Source organism: Balaenoptera musculus, chromosome 8 (genome assembly GCF_009873245.2).
Source record: "Balaenoptera musculus isolate JJ_BM4_2016_0621 chromosome 8, mBalMus1.pri.v3, whole genome shotgun sequence".
Taxonomy (NCBI): Eukaryota; Metazoa; Chordata; class Mammalia; order Artiodactyla; family Balaenopteridae; genus Balaenoptera; species Balaenoptera musculus.
This window is the reverse complement of record NC_045792.1, coordinates 75,087,309-75,105,148: the sequence shown is the minus strand read 5'-3', so window position 1 is coordinate 75,105,148 and position 17,840 is coordinate 75,087,309. Positions and strand designations below refer to the sequence as shown.

The 17,840-nt window shown below is 37.5% G+C and overlaps 1 protein-coding gene across 1 annotated transcript; it reads left to right on the top strand.

The window, feature by feature from the left end:
* Positions 1–10,632: 10,632 nt before the first annotated feature.
* Positions 10,633–12,372, top strand: FANCF (FA complementation group F). The gene has a single exon (XM_036859209.1). The coding sequence runs from the start codon at positions 10,694–10,696 to the stop codon at positions 11,771–11,773; it is 1,080 nt and encodes a 359-aa protein (XP_036715104.1). The 5' UTR covers positions 10,633–10,693; the 3' UTR covers positions 11,774–12,372.
* The last annotated feature ends 5,468 nt before the right edge of the window (positions 12,373–17,840 follow it).

The following is a 17,840-nucleotide window of genomic DNA, read 5'->3' as shown; positions in this document are numbered from 1 at the left end:
CAGCCTCCCAGACTTCATTCATATGCCCCAAGGCCAAAGGAGGTTAATATTACAGACATACGATTGTAACCTTTACTACTGTACACTGATTGGAAAGCTTGAGACCCAGAAAAAACATTTGCTTAGTTATAGTCAGTTACCTTTATGAAAACAATTCCAAAGGGTAAAAAGATCAACATTGTTGGGTTTTTTTTTCTTATCAGGTATACCAATTTAATATTTTTGAGATTTGGTATGAGGTTCTACAATCTGATCAGGGACTAGTTATAATAACATAGGATGTAGGACAAGGCCATTTGTTCCTGGAAAGTTAATTGTCAGATTACCCTATACCTGTCTAACATCCTCTGTCCATTATAATTCATTTGATGATTTACCCCCTTCATAAGGGAAACAAGTAACACAAAGAAATTTTGATTTTGTAGAAGCAACTCCCACTAAGATCTATAGTCACCTCTAAGAAATATAGTTTGCATTGTCACAAAAAAATGGCAAATATGTTTGCAAAGTTCCTATAAGAAATCTCTCTTCAATAGTTGTGCCAGCTTGCTATTTATTGTTGCTACTAAAGAACACAGAGAGACCTACTCTTACTCCAGTCTTGAATGAAGTAACAGAGTTAGGATCAGGTGTAATCATTGCCCATAGTATTTGCCCTCGGAGTGATTGTAAAAAAGTCAAAGCACTTTCCTTCCATGAAGCAGATTCTGGAATGAGACAAAAACCCTTCAGGTCTACCCTGCCTGAAGATGTAGAGTCCAGGTCTGCTTGTTCGTATAGAAAAATATTATTTCAACAAGCAGAGGGCTGAAATAAGTGTGTCAATATAAAGTTGAAATAAGTGTGTCAATATAATATTGTTCAAAGTAAAATAAAGGGACATCAGAATACTTTGTTTTCATTGGTCTCCCAGTTCCATAGTGTCCTATAATTTCTGACTTAATCCACATCTTAAAATAACTAAAAAATTAGACCTAACCTAGAGCATGGAATGAACTCGATTTTTCAAGTCTTAATAGTCCATTGGAAAAGACTGTAATCAAAACGTCTCAGGACCAACAGTGAATATTGCAGCATCAAGCTGTATGTTTCTCTGCTAAAATTTTCTCTACCTCTGACCATAGAGTGTTGGTGGTGGCTCTTTTATACTAGGGAGGAGTAGAATTTGGAGAAGACATGGGAAGATGTACACTTCGGAGGCTTACATAACATTAACAACAATAGCCAATGTTTACTGAGTGTTTATATGCACCACATACCACACAATGTTCTGAAGGGCTGGTATTAGTTGGGTGCATTTAGTTGAAAGCAATAGAAAATAAAACTGGCAAGAAAAAAAATTGGGAATATATAGGGTTATAATCTTAAACAGGGTTAGTTTGAGAGTTGTCTTAATCCAATGTATTCCTTGTGATTATGAGATTCTATTGGCTCAAGGAAGAAGAGGGCTCTGGTAGCTTTGGGCCTAATATAAATATACAACATCAAGAGGAAGAAACAATCTCTTAAGCATGCTTGATACCCAGCTTGTATACACCTACATTGTCTAATATGACTATCTCTTCATATTGGTGAATATGCATGACCTACCAACTCTGAGAAGAAAAGTAATCACCTAGGCCTAACTGATTGGAATTGATTCATCTGGCCATTTCTGAACAAATTTGTCATTAGAAAATGCTGAAGATTGGTTCAAGATGGCGGAGTAGAAGGACGTGCTCTCACTCCCTCTTGCGAGAGCACTGGAATCACAACTAACTGCTGAACAATCATTGAAAGGAAGACACTGGAACTCACCAAAAAAGATACCCAACATCCAAAGACAAAGGAGAAGCCACAGTGAGATGGTAGGAGGGGCGCAATCACAATAAAATCAAACCCCATAATTATTAGGTGGGTGACTCACAAACTGGAGAACACTTATACCACAGAAGTCCACCCACTGGAGTGAAGGTTCTGAGTCCCACGTCAGGCTTCCCAACCTGGTTCTGAGCCCCACATCAGGCTTCCCAACAGGAGAAGGAATTCCTAGAGAATCAGACTTTGAAGGCTAGCGGGATTTGACTACAGGACTTTGACAGGACAGGGGGAAACAGACACTCCACTCTTGGAGGGCACACACAAAGTAGTGTGCGCATCGGGACCCAGGGGAAGGAGCAGTGACCCACACAGGAGATTGAACCAGACCTACCTACTAGTGTTGGAAGGTCTCCTGCAGAGGCAGGGGGTGGATGTGTCTCACCGTGAGGACAAGGACACTGGCAGCAGAAATTCTGGGAAGTACTCCTTGGCATGAGCCCTCCCAGAATCCGCCATTAGCCCCACCAAAGAGCCCAGGTAGGCTCCAGTGTTGGGTCGCCTCAGGCCAAATAACCAACAGGGAGGGAACCTAGCCCCACCCATCAGCAGACAAGCGGATTAAAGTTTTACTGAGCTCTGCCCACCAGAGAAACAGCCAGCTCTACCCACCACCAGTCCCTCCCATCAGGAAACTTGCACAAGCCTCTTAGATAGCCTCATCCATCAGAAGGCAGACAGCAGAAGCAAGAAGGACAATCCTGCAGCCTGTGGAGCAAAAACCACATTCACAGAAAGAGACACAGGATGAAAAAGCAGTGGGCTATGTACCAGATGAAGGAACAGATAACACCCCAGAAAAACAACTAAATGAAGTGGAGATAGGCAACCTTCCAGAAAAAGAATTCAGAATAATAACAGTGAAGATGATCCAGGACCTCACAAAAAGAATGGAGGCAAAGATTGAGAAGATGCAAGAAATGGTTAACAAAGACCTAGAAGAATTAAAGAACAAACAAACAGAGATGAACGATACAATAACTGAAATGAAAAATACACTAGAAGGAATCAATAGCAGAATAACTGAGGCAGAAGAACGGATAAGTGACCTGGAAGACAGAATGGTGGAATTCACTGCTGTGGAACAGAATAAAGAAAAAAGAATGAAAAGAAATGAAGACAGCCTAAGAGACCTCTGGGACAACATTAAACACAACAACATTGGCATTCTAGGGGTCCCAGAAGGAGAAGAGAGAGAGAAAGGACCAGAGAAAATATTTGAAGAGATTATAGTCAAAAACTTCCCTCACATGGGAAAGGAAATAGCCACCCAAGTCCAGGAAGAGCAGAGGGACCCATACAGGATAAACCCAAGGAGAAACACACCGAGACACATAGTAATCAAATTGGCAAAAATAAAACACAAAGAAAAATTATTGAAAGCAGCAAGGGAAAAACAACAAATAACATATAAGGGAACTCCCATAAGGTTAACAGCTGATTTCTCAGCAGAAACTCTACAAGCCAGAAGGGAGTGGCATGACATATTTAAAGTGATGATAGGGAAAAACCTACAACCAAGATTACTCTACCCAGCAAGGATCTCATTCAGATTTGATGGAGAAATCAAAAGCTTTACAGACAAGCAAAAGCTAAGAGAATTCAGAACCACCAAACCAGCTCTACAACAAATGCCAAAGGAACTTCTCTAAGTGGGAAACACAAGAGAAGAAAAGGACCTACAAAAACAAGCCCAAAACAATTAAGAAAATGGTCATAGGAACATACATATCGATAATTACCTTAAACATGAATGGATTAAATGCTCCAACCAAAAGACACAGGCTTGCTGAATGGATACAAAAACAAGACCCATATATATGCTGTCTACAAGAGACCTACTTCAGACGTAGGGACACATACAGACTGAAAGTGAGTGGATGGAAAAAGATATTCCATGCAAATGGAAGTCAAAAGAAAGCTGGAGTAGCAATACTCATATCAGATAAAATCGACTTTAAAATAAAGAATGTTACAAGAGACAAGGAAGGACACTACATAATGATCAAGGGGTCAATCCAAGAAGAAGATATAACAATTATAAATATATATGCACCCAACATAGGAGTACCTCAATACAAAGGCAACTGCTAACAGCTATAAAAGAGGAAATCGATTGTGACACAATAATAGTGGGGGACTTTAACACCTCACTTACACCAATGGACAGACCATCCAAACATAAAATTAATAAGGAAACACAAGCTTTCAAAGAAACAAGAGACCAGATAGATTTAATTGATATTTATAGGACATTCCATCCAAAAACAGCAGATTACACGTTCTTCTCAAGTGTGCACGGAACATTCTCCAGGATAGATCACATCTTGGGCCACAAATCAAGCCTCAGTAAATTTAAGAAAATTGAAATCATATCAAGCATCTTTTCTGACCACAACACTATGAGATTAGAAATCAATTACGGGGAAAAAAATGTAAAAAACACAAACACATGGAGTCTAAACAATACGTTACTAAATAACCAAGAGATCGCTGAAGAAATCAAAAAGGAAATCAAAAAATACCTAGAAACAAATGACAATGAAAACACGATGATCCAAAACATACGGATGCAGCAAAAGCAGTTCTAAGAGGGAAGTTTATAGAAATACAAGCCTACCTCAAGAAACAAGAAAAATCGCAAATAAACAATCTAACCTTTCACCTAAAGGAACTAGAGAAAGAAGAACAAACAAAACCCAAAGTTAGCAGAAGGAAAGAAATCATAAAGATCAGAGCAGTAATAAATGAAATAGAAACAAAGAAAACAATAGCAAAGATCAATAAAACTAAAAGCTGTTTCTTTGAGAAGATAAACAAAATTGATAAACCATTAGCCAAACTCATCAAGAAAAAGAGCAAGAGGGCCCAAATCAATAAAATGAGAAATGAAAAAGTAGAAGTGACAACAGACACCGCAGAAATAAAAAGCATCCTAAGAGACTAACTACTACAAGCAACGCTATGCCAAAGAAATGGACAAATTCTTAGAAAGGTATAACCTTCCAAGACTGAACCAGGAAGAAACAGAAAATATGAACACACCAATCACAAGTAATGAAAATGAAACTGTGACTAAAAATCTTCCAACAAACAAAAAGTCTAGGACCAGATGGCTTCACAGGTGAATTCTATCAAACATTTAGAGAAGAGCTAACACCGATGCTTCTCAAACTCTTCCAAAAAACTGCAGAGGAAGGAACATTCCCAAACTCATTCTATGAGGCCACCATCACCCTGATACCAAAACCAGACAAAGATACTATAGAAAAAGAAAATTACGGACCTATTTCACTGAAGAATATACATGCAAAAATCCTCAACAAAATACTAGCAAACAGAATCCAACAACACATTAAAAGGATCATACACCATGATCAAGTGGGATTTATCCCAGGGACGCAAGGATTCTTCAATATACGCAAATCAATCAATGTGAATCACCATATTAAAAAACTGAAGAATAAAAACCATATGATCATCTCAACAGATGCAGATGAAGCTTCTGACAAAATTCAACACCCATTTATGTTAAAAACTCTCCATAAGGTGGGCATAGAGGGAACCTACTTCAACATAATAAAGGCCATATATGACAAACCCACAGCAAACATCATTCTCAATGGTGAAAAACTGAAAGCATTTCCTCTAAGATCAGGAACAAGACAAGTATGTCCACTCTCACCACTATTATTCAACATAATTTTGGAAGTCCTAGCCACAGCAATCAGAGAAGAAAAAGAAATAAAAGGAATACAAATTGGACAAGAAGATGTGAAACTGTCACTGTCTGCAGATGACATGATACTATACATAGAGAATCCTAAAGATGCCACCAGAAAACTACTAGAGCTAATCAATGAATTTGGTAAAGTTGCAGGATACAAAATTAATGCACAAAAATCTCTTGCATTCCTATACACTGATGAAAAACCTGAAAGAGAAATTAAGGAAACACTCCCATTTACCACTGCAACAAAAAGAATAAAATACCTAGGAATAAACCTACCTAGAGAGACAAAAGACCTGTATGCAGAAAACTATAAGACACTGATAAAATAAATTAAAGATGATACCAACAGATGGAGAGATATACCATGTTCTTGGATTGGAAGAATCAATATTGTGAAAATGACTATCCTACCCAAAGCAATCTACAGATTCAATGCAATCCCTACCAAATTACCAATGGCAATTTTTACAGAACTAGAACAAAAAATCTTAAAATTTGAATGGAGACACAAAAGACCCCGAATAGCCAAAGCAGTCTTGAGGGAAAAAAACGGAGCTGGAGGAATCAGACTCACTGACTTCAGACTATACTACAAAGCTACAGTAATCAAGACAATATGGTACTGCCACAAAAAAAGAAATATAGATTAGTGGAACAGGATAGAAAGCCCAGAGATAAACCCACACACCTATGGTCAACTAATCTATGACAAAGGGGGCAGGGATATACAATGGAGAAAAGACAGTCTCTTCAGTAAGTGGTGCTGGGAAAACTGGACACCTGCATGTAAAAGAATGAAATTAGAACACTCCCTAACACCATACACAAAAATAAATTCAAAATGGATTAGAGACTCCCTAACACCATACACAAAAATAAATTCAAAATGGATTAGAGACCTAAATGTAAGACTAGACACTATAAAACTCTTAGAGGAAGACAGAGGAAGAATACTCTTTGACATAAATCACAGCAAGATCTTTTTTGATCCACCTCCTAGAGTAATGGAAATAAAAACAAAAATAAACAAATGGGACCTAATGAAACTTCAAAGCTTTTGCAAAGCAAAGGAAACTACAAACAAGACAAAAAGACAACCGTCAGAATGGGAGAAAATATTTGTAAATGAATCAATGGACAAAGGATTAATCTCCAAAATATATAAACAGCTCATGCAGCTCAATATTAAAAAAACAAATAACCCAATCCAAAAATGGGCAGAAGACCTAAATAGACATTTCTCCAAAGAAGACATACAGATGGCCAAGAAGCACATGAAAAGCTGCTCAACATCACTAATTATTAGAGAAATACAAATCAAAACTACAATGAGGTGTCACCTCACACCAGTTAGAATGGGCATCATCAGAAAATCTACAAATAACAAATGCTGGAGAGGGTGTGGAGAAAAGGGAACACTCTTGCACTGTTGGTGGGAATGTAAATTGATAGAGCCACTATGGAGAACAGTATGGAGGTTCCTTAAAAAACTAAAAATAGAACTACCGTATGACCCAGTAGTCCCATTACTGGGCATATACCCAGAGAAAACCATAATTCAAAAAGACACATGCACCCCAATGTTCATTGCAGCACTATTTACAATAGCCAGGTCATGGAAGCAACCTAAATGCCATTCAACAGACAAATGGATAAAGCAGATGTGGTACATATATACAATGGAATATTACTCAGCCATAAAAAGGAATGAAATTGAGTCATTTGTAGAGACGTGGATGGATCTAGAGACTGTCATACAGAGTGAAGTAAGTCAGAAAGAGAAAAACAAATATCATATATTAACGCATGTATGTGGAACCTACAAAAACGGTACAGATGAACCGGTTTGCACAGCAGAAATTGAGACACAAATGTAGAGAAAAAAACGTATGGACACCAAGGGGGTAAAGTGGCGGCGGGGGGGGGGCGGTTGGTGGGATGAATTGGGAGATTGGGATTGACATATATACACTAATATGTATAAAAGGGATAACTAATAAGAACCTGGTGTCTAAAAAAATAAAATAAAATTCAAAAATTCAAAAAAAATAATTTAACAAATAAAAGACCAAAAAATAAAATAAAATAAATAAGCAACAAAGATATATTGTATAGCACAGGGAATTTTAGTCATTACCTTGTAATAATTTTTAATGAAGTATAAACTATAATAATACTGAATCACTATGCTGAAACTAATATAATATTATAAATCAAGTATACTTTGATAAAAACAAAAACATTATTGAGACAACTAGATAACTTTGCACAGGGTCTGATGATTAAATGATAATAATACATTGATGTTAATTTCCTATCATTGATGGTTATATTAAGCTATGTAGAAAAAATTTCATATTTATAATAAACACAGTATTCAGGGTGATGTTTTATTATGTCACTGGCAACTACTTCTCAATGTTTCAGAAAAATAAAAGTTCTATATTGTCTCTGAAAAAAAAAAAAAAAAGAAAATGCTATACATCGATAGGCTTAAGACTGGGTTCCTAAATTAATTACTGAATTAAGAGAGGGGTGGATTAACATGATTGGCTCAAATTGGCCTACCCCTTGAGCTGAGCTGGAGTCAGTACTCCAAATTGCATCTTTATTATGCAAAGAGGGTGGGGGTAATAACAGAATGAATATTAAAAGACAGCCAAAATACCAAGGATGGCATTTCACATTTATTATTTCATTTAATCGTCAGCAGAACCCTATGAGGTAAACTTTATGTGAATGTCTCTTTTTCTGATGCTTAGTTGTTTATGATGCTTAACTCTCATGGTTTGATTGATATCATATTTTAATGAAATCTCCCGAAATGTGGCCTTCCAGTCTCTGTCCTAATTTACTGTATCCCAGAAATTTAGGAATCATAATGAAGATATGGGAGATTCGTACTAGTATTTGTAGCACACACTATACAGGTTAACATCCTTATATGTTTTACCTTATGTTATTTTTCTCACTTGCATTTTCCTGTATTTCTTGATAGTTTAAGGCCTACACGAAGTATCAGTCCTTTGTAAAGCCTTCCTTGAACTCTCCTGTCAATTTATATCTGGTCTCTCATTGCATCATTCTTACAATTTTTTAAACACATAAAATCTGAATTGCATTATAGTTCAGTGTTTTTGTGCCCCTTCCACCCCTGCCTCAAGAAGGTAGGTTTCTTGAAGCGAAGGACCTTGTCATAATCATTTTTTCACTCCCTAATACTTTACACGTAGTAGAAGCTTAATAAATGATCATTGAATTTTGTTGATTAAATGGAACATTGAGGAGACGCTCCAAACCCTAGGCTTTTCTTTCTTCTAAAGGGGAAAATTTCACAGACATTGTGTTCATTTAATGAAAATAAGTGAATGTGAAATATGCATAAATTTACATATTATAATACCCAAGCAGGGATTTTAGATAAGATTTTAAATAAGTGGAAAGATCTGAAGCTAATCTGCACAATTCCTGCCATAAGGTCTCACTCCCATCCCGAACTGAAGGCAGTTTTTTTGGACTTTTTTCACCTCCTTGAATGGATTGGGCTCTCTCAACTCAGGTACCTGTAAATTAACTGTTCCCTAGACCTTGAAAACTTTTTTCAACACTCATCTTTGGGCTATCAGGAGAAAGTCAGTTTCTTACAGAGGGAGGCCTTCTCAATCACCTAAGTCTTGGAGATCCACCTTCGTTATAGCCTCCTATCACATTTGAGGTTATCTGTTTAATTTTGCTCTTAAATGCTAGGAAATGAACTCCACCAGGACAAGGACAACATCTATTTATTTACAAATAAATCCCTAGTATCTTACACTATGTGACATAATAAGTGCTCAATTTAAGAATAAATTGGTGAAGCCTGTGCATTTGCTAAAAGTAGACTGCACATTTGGCTCAAAGTTTCTAGTATCCAAGACAAAGATAAAATCAAGTAACCGCTACAGACCAACTGAGAGTTTAGGCTAAGTGATAAATATCAGATCCTAAAACTGAATTAACAGCATGAACACCACTGCTTTATTCATTTTTTAAAAAAAGTTAATAAATGAAAAATGACTCTTCCTCTGTTAAATTTGTTTCTCTTCTCCTTTTTGTTAAAGCAAAACAAAACAAAACACCATTTCCGACTACTTATTAGAATACTTTTGCTTGGTGTCTTTACTGGAAACAAACTCAGCTCAAATGAGTTATTGTGTCACCAACTTCAGTAGATTAGAAATTGTTGTAGGTTTCTGAACGAAACCCCTACAGGTTGGCAGATAAACATTTGTAGAACACATAAATGAGTGAATAATCCAGATGACATTCCAGAAGTGGATTCTTCTTCCCTCTCCCCCTTCCCACAATCTTTAGACAAGCATTTGTTTTTGTTATATGCCGTTAAATGCCACTTAGTTCAATTAGTTGTTTGTGTGAAATAAGAGTCAATTAAGTTATTCTGCCTTGAGAATTACAAAAACAAAACAAAAAACAATAGTGAAACTTTGAAATAAAATTTAAGTTCCTTTACTATTTTAATAAAGTATTAATCTTTAAGTTTCACTTAAAGGATTCAAGTTCTAATAATGAAAGGACAAGGTCAAGGCCCAGACTTTAGCATAGTGTCTGGTATTAATTAATTGGAAGTCAGTACCTTTCTACTAAACTGAATTGAACCAAAATTTTTATTTAATTACATTTTCTTATATGTAACAGCCCGTGTCTGGCTTTCCCCAATTATGATAAACCTTAACACAGATTCACTCACACAAAACTCAGGAAACTTCTACTAGAGATGTTTATAAAGCGAAAGGAAGCACGCAGACCTCCGTAACTAACAGCATCTCCCACGTGGCTCCGGGAATTCTCTAATCCTAGCCCCCCTTTACTCTCCCTCCCGTATGAGCCTCCTCAATATCTACAGCAAAAATAAAACCAAGAGCACTTTCCTTGGGCTTACATTTCTCGGAGCGCAGGTTCCCGGATTAAAGCCGCTGTCAGATTGACAGGGATTTTACCCAATAGCATTGCAGAGAGGCGTATCGTTTCACCAACACGCCAATCAAGCACGCAGAGAGCAGCCGGCTCCAAGGTGAAGGCGGAAGTAAGGCCCTAGCGCGCCCCATGGAACCGCTCTTGCAGCACCTGGAGCGCTTCTCTGAGGTTTTGGCTGTGTCCCGCACGACCCACGTCAGCACCTGGGACCCCGCGACCGTGCGCAGGGCCCTACAGTGGGCTCGCTACCTGCGCCACATCCACAAGCGCTTTGGCCGCCATGCCCGCATTAGCAAGGCTCTGGAGCGGCGACTGCAAAACCAGTGGAAGCAGCCCGGCGACTCTGGGCCTGCTCCAGCCCCGGGGTTGGCGAACTTCCAGGCCTTGGGGCACTGCGACCAGCTGCTGTCCCTGCGACTGCTGGCGAACCCGGCCCTTGGGGATGCCTCCTTTCGCTACCTGCTGCAGCAGCTCTTTCCCGGCCCTGGCGTCCCGGACGCCGAGGAGGAGACGCTCCAAGGCAGCCTGGCCCGCCTCGCCCGCCGCCGGGCCGCTATTCACATGCTGCGCTTCAACGCCTATGGAGAGAACCCGGTCCTTCAGGAGGACTCACTGATGAAGACCCAGGCGGAGCTGCTGCTGAGGCGTCTGCGGGAGGTGGGGGAGGCCGAGGCAGGGGGCCCTGGTAGGCTTCTCAGCAGCCTGTGGGAGCGCTCGCCCCAGAACAACTTCCTGAAGGTGGTAGCGGCCGCGCTGTTGCTGCCGCCGTCGTCTCCCCGGCCCCAAGAAGAGGAATTGGAACTAGGCAGCCCCAGAACTCCGGGAGAGGAGGGTCAAGAGCTGCTTCGCTGGCTTCTGGGGAAATCGGATGTCATGGTTGCTTTTTGCCGCAGCCTCCCAGCCGGGCTTTTAACTTCGGTGGCGGGGCGCCATGCAGAGCTCTCCCGGGTCTATCTGGGCCTGCTAACAGACTGGGGTCGACAGCTGCGCTACAGCCTTCAGAAAGGCCTTTGGATTGGAACTGAGTCCCAGGATGTTCCCTGGGAGGAGTTGTTGAGCAGGTTTCAAAGCCTCTGTCAGGCCCCTCCACCTCTGAAAGATGAAGTTTTTACTGCCCTGAAGTCCTGTAAGGCTCAAGATGGAGATTTCGAAGTCCCTGGTCTTAGCATCTGGACAGACCTGTTGCTGTCTCTTGGGAGTAGTGCGTGATATTGCATTTGGGCAGAGAGAAGTTCTCAGCCCAGGCCCCAGTTCTCTATGGGCAACGTTCTGTAACTGAGCACTCGAATATACAGTTTACAAAATTAAAATCCCAGTGTTCTCACCAAATGTTCTGTACTTTCATGTGTCCAAAATATTATTGTAGGTCCTAATATATAATAGGTGTAATTGTAACTTAATTACAAATATGTAAAGTAACCGGCTTGTAGTGCCATGGATTTTCTGGATAGAGGAGGTAACATTGGAAGTATCCTGCCTAAAGCCATGGAGTTAACAATAGTTTGCATTCTAGAAGGCGCATTTCTAATAATGTTGAAAAGATATGTGCTTGTCAAAGAAAATGCAGCTTTAGAGTGACAAACAAGACACCTTTTTTATATTATTAATGCCTTACTTTTGCAGGTTTTTCTTGGGTTTTTTTAAATCCCCAGAAGTGATTTCTTTAACCAACAACATGTGCTGTCAGAAATGGTTTGGAAAGCCAACTGGCCTAGTTGGACTTGAAACCCTGGACTTTGGCCTTGTTAACCTAACGTTCTAACCAATTAACCAGTGTCAACATGTATTAAAATTGTGTTATTCCGAAATTTTGTTTCTCATTTCTGCACATTGAAAGATCATACAGTAATTTAAAGCATTGACTTAAGAAAAAAATTTTACAGCATGGTAAATACAAATATATGCCTTTGGATATTAATTTAGCATTTGATGGTAAAAGAAAAACTTCTGAATTAGTGCTGCTTCTGCCATTGACTAGGTTAATAAATCACAACCTTGGTGTTACAGTTGCCTCATGTTGAATGAAGTGTTGAGACTAAAATAGTTAAATTCTCCCACTTTGTCCTTGTTAGCTGCCCTATGGGGACAGTTTAGAATATTTGTTTAGTGTGTGTAGGAACCTAATTTTGTGAGTTTACCCAGATGCTCCACTACCAGCAGAGTGATTGCCAATCACCAAACTTAAGAATGATTTATTCATTTTTATTAGGGGGAATATAACTTTCTGTTCATCAAGATATTTTTTCCATAACAAAATTAGTTGGTTGCAAGATTCTTCTAATTCCAGAAATGGAATTAGAGCAAAAGGAGTTGTATAATCTTGCAGAATTTTTTATTCTATAGTGAAACCTGGAGTAAACTACTGTTCCGCTATCAAGTACACTTTTCCAGATGATCCTGGGTTAACACAAGCAAGTTTGTATTTCCTGTGGTTTGATTCCTTTTTCTAGCTCTAATCCATATAGACCATCTTTTAGATTTAATTTGCCATTAATGCAGGAAGAAAGGCGATTCCTTCTGTTAGTTACCTAAAAGTCTTTTTTCAAGAAGCATAACCCAATGAAGAGTTCTACCCACACAAGTCATAATATTGACCCATAAACCTAAGTCCCATAACCCTAAGCTTTAGTTTTAAAGAATGACCGTTTGTAAACTTATTTCCCTATTTCTGCTGCAACATTGCACACTCTTATTTAAGATAAAATGATAAAAATTGTTATAGACTTCAGTAAAAAATTTTTTTTAATCTATTTTTATACTTACCATATCTTATTTTAGGCTCCATGCTATGTTCATTGCATAGATAACCATATTTAATCTTCACATCAAGACTGTATTGTTATAAATCAAGATACAAGCTAAAGAAGATTAACTACAATGCTCAAGGGCACACAGAAAATAAGGAACATGAGAGCAGAAGCCAATCTGTTATTTTTTTCCCCCAGAGCCGAGCACAGTGCCTGGCATGTGGTAGGTACTCCAAATGTTTGAATAAATGAAGCCAGGATTAGAACCTTAATCTGTATTCTTAACAACAGTAAATTTTTTTTTTTTTTGACCATGCCAAGTGGCTTGCAGGATCTTAATTCCCAGAGGAGGGATCGAACGTGCGCCCAGCAGTGGAAGTCCCGAGGCCTAACCTCTGGACCAGCAGGGAATTCCTCTTAATCTGTATTCTTTATCTTGTTTTAAACAAAGTTAAAGACTTGAAAAAGTGTTACTGAATATAGAAATCTTACTATCACTCTGAATCTATAGGAAGAGAGAAAAAATGAGAGGAAGAAATGGGAAATTGAATAAATAAATTCAAGATTCTTATGAGCCAGCAGATAAAATGACTGCATGTGTCTGTTGTTTTTTGCTAGTATTAGTTGAGGACAAATATCTCAATGCTTTCTGAAAACTTCCCTTGGGCTGATTGTATATTTATTGAGTATATTAGAATGTTTTAAATCTAAATGCTGTTGTCCATGTGCTGGCTGCTTATTAAGGTTCTGATTCTAATGGAAAATGTGTAAGATCTGGCTTTGAGTACATAAATAAGGCTATGCATTTGTATGGTGTCATACAGTATACAAAGTTCTGCAATTAAATCATCTTAGCAGAACCTCTTAATATAACTGTAAGACAGGATAATGTGCTGTGAACTTCAAGTTTTATTAAGGAGTTGTGACTACAGGTAGTGATCTGTCCAGTATTTATATGACTCTTGAGTGGTAAGGTCACCAAGGATATGGATCTTTTCTAACTTACATTCACTCCACAAATCTTTTCTAGGGAGGTAGATTGCTGATTTGAAAACCAATACTGTATTAAAAAATTTTAAATGTCTGTATCATCAATGTATACTCTAACAGGGACTGGCACATGGGAGAAATTATATTTATGAAATATGGTTTAAATTTGGGTTATTATCTACTACTATAACTTTTACCTAGTTATTTCACTGTAGGAATCAGCGTTCATTTATCTATAAAACAGAAAAATTCCACCCATTTGAACTGCTTAGCATAATTAAAAGATAAAATGATAATGCATATGAAAATGATGTCAGAAATTATAAACAGGCCAATTCATCTGTTTTCTCTTCTTTAAATTGATAAACATATAAATAAATGTAAAATATGATTCACACAATGAATTAGTATTTATGAAAAGCAACCATACCTGAAGGTGTAATAAGAACTGAGACTCATCATTAAGATTTGACCATTAAAATAAATTTAAAATAAAATGAGGAGTTTAATATTTTAATACACTTTTATTGGATAAATAATATGGTAACAATATTAAAGGAATACCTTTCGCATTGGCACTGTTTTCATTTTTGTGTGTTCCTATCCATCTTTTGGTCACGTGTCTGCTATTTCCATAGCTGTAATTAATGTATATAACATCTCTAGATTTTATCAAGTTTTCAAATATTTTTATGTTTAGTCTTTAAAAATAAAGGAAAATATGTAGTTATTAAAAAGTAAGTCCTCAATAAATGCTAGTTAAATGCTTTTACTATGTTTAATGAGATGAAAATGTTGAGGTCTTTTTTCTTTTCTTTTGATTTTTATTTTTTTTGCCCACACACGTGGCTTGCAAGATCTTAGTTCCCTGACCAGGGATAGAATCCAGGCCCGTGGTAGTGAAAACGCCAAGTCCTAACCACTGGACAACCAGGGAATTCCCTCTTTTTCTTTTATTATGTTAACTTTTCTAATGATAATTTGTCGTTGTGTTTCAGAGATGCTCAGTCAAATGTATTAACTTTTTAATATTCTGTTCAATTCAGCTTATATTTTATTTAGATTTTTGATTCTGAGTTCATGGGTGAGATTGACCTGTAACTTTTTATTCTTATATACTTTTGTTTGAATTCAGTATTTTACTGGACATATAGAATGAATTAGGGACTACTCTTTTTCTTATTGTCTGTGAGAGTTTTATAAAATTGGAATGAACAATTCCTTGGGAGTCTTATACAATTATTCTGTAATACAATCGGAGCCTGATTTTTTTTTAATTGAATGACTTAACTACAATTTCAATTTCTTTATGGCTATTGGAACAAAGTTGTTTCTTACCTTTTTTATCACTAGTGTTTTCCTACCTTTTTATCACTAAGACACCTACAATTCTGTTTCATTTTTATTCCTTTTTTTCCTTTGTCTTAGCTTTTCTTGATTTGTCTTCCCAAGTGTTATCTATTACATAATTTTTCCCAGTGAATTAAGTTTATTATATCACTTTTTCTATTTCAAAAATTTATGTTCTTATTTTATCTATTTTCTTCTTTGCTTTTATTCTGATGTTCCTTCCTCAGTTCTTTTTTTTTTTTTTAAATTTATTTATTTATTTATTTTTGGCTGCGTTGGGTCTTCGTTGCTGCGCGTGGGCTTCCTCTAGTTGCGGCGAGTGGGGGCTACTCTTCGTTGTGGTGCACGGGCTTCTCGTTGCTGTGGCTTCTCCTGTTGCAGAGCACGGGCTCTAGGCACGCAGGCTTCAGTAGTTGTGTCACGCGGGCTCAGTAGTTGTGGCTCGCGGGCTCTAGAGCGCAGGCTCAGTAGTTGTGGTGCACGGGCTTAGTTGCTCCGCGGCATGTGGGATCTTCCCAGCCCAGGGCTCGAACCCGTGTCCCCTGTGTTGGCAGGCGGATTCTTAACCACTGCACCACCAGGGAAGTCCCTCCTTCCTCAGTTCTTAAGCAAAGTCATTTAGCTCATTTGTAACGTTTTTTATTATATAAGTATTTAAATTGCCCTTTAAATTTTGCTTTCACTGCAAGTCTCTTGTTTTGATATTTAACATTTTCATTATCATTCAGTTCTAAGTATTTATAGCTTAGTTTCCACAATGATTTCTTCTGTAATCTATGGATTACTTAAAATTGTTTTTTAAATTCCTCAATGAATAAATCTTCTTAAAATTATCTTTTTGTTCTTCTTTTCCAAATTAATTTATTTTTGTCAGAAAATGTAGTTTATATGACACTGAATCTTTGATACATATTGATACTTGGTTTATTGTCCAAATAAGTGGTCAGTTTTTATAAATGTGCTGCATGTACTTGAAAAGAATGTGTTTTCTCTAATTTGGGAACACACAGTTCTACATATATATTTTAATTAACTTTGTAAACTTTAAAAAAAAATTATTCTGCATATTTACTACTCTTTTTTCTGTTTGTCCTATCAAATAAGTGAGGGAGCAGTGCTGAAATTCCCCGCTATGTTGGGAAAGTTGGACAGCTGCATGTAAATCAATGAAAGTAGAACACACCTTCACACCATACACAAAAATAAACTCAAAGTGACTTAAAGACTTACATATAAGACATGACACCATAAAACTCCTAGAAGAGAACATAGGCAAGACATTCTCTGACAAATTATACCAGTGTTTTCTTAGGTCAGTCTCCCAAGGCAATAGAAACAAAAGCAAAAATTAGCAAATGAGACCTAATCAAACCTAAAAGCTTTTGCACATCGAAGGAAATCATAAACAAAATGAAAAGACAACCTACAGACTGGGAGAAAATATTTGCAAACTATGTGACTGACAAGGGCTTAATTTCCAAATTATACAAATAGCTCATAAAACTCAATAACAAAAAACCAAATCAAAAAATGGGCAGAAGACCTAAATAGACATTTCTCCAAAGAAGACATACAGATGGCCAATAGATACATGAAAAGATACTCAACATTATTAAAGAAATGCAAATCAAAACTACAGTGAGGTCCCACTTCACACTGGTCAGAATGGCCAACATTAAAAAGGCTACAAATAACAAATGCTGGGGATGGTGTGGAGAAAAGGGAACCCTCCTACACTGCTGGTGGGAATGTAAACTGGTGCAGCCACTGTGGATAACACTATGAAGGTTCCTCAAAAAACTAAAAACAGAGTTGCCATATGATCCAGCAATCCCAGTCCTGGACATATATCCAGACAAAACTATAATTTGAAAAGATGTATGCACCCCTATGTTCATAGCAGCACTATTTACAATAGCCAAGACATGGAAACAACCTAAATGTTCATCAACAGATGAATGAATAAAGAAGATGAGATGGAATATTACTCAGCTATAAAAAAAAAAGAAAGAATGCCATTTGCAACTACATGGGTGGACCTAGAGATTATCATACTAAGTGAAGTAAGTTAGAAAGAGAAAGACAAATACCATATGATAGCATTTATATGTGGAATCTAAAATACAACATGAATATATCTACGAAACAGAAGCAGACTCATAGACATAGAGAAGAGACTTGTGGTTGTG

Coding starts and splice junctions, on each gene's coding strand:
- FANCF (XM_036859209.1), top strand. CDS start 10,694: ATGGAACCGCTCTTGCAGCACCTGGAGCGCTTCTCTGAGGTTTTGGCT.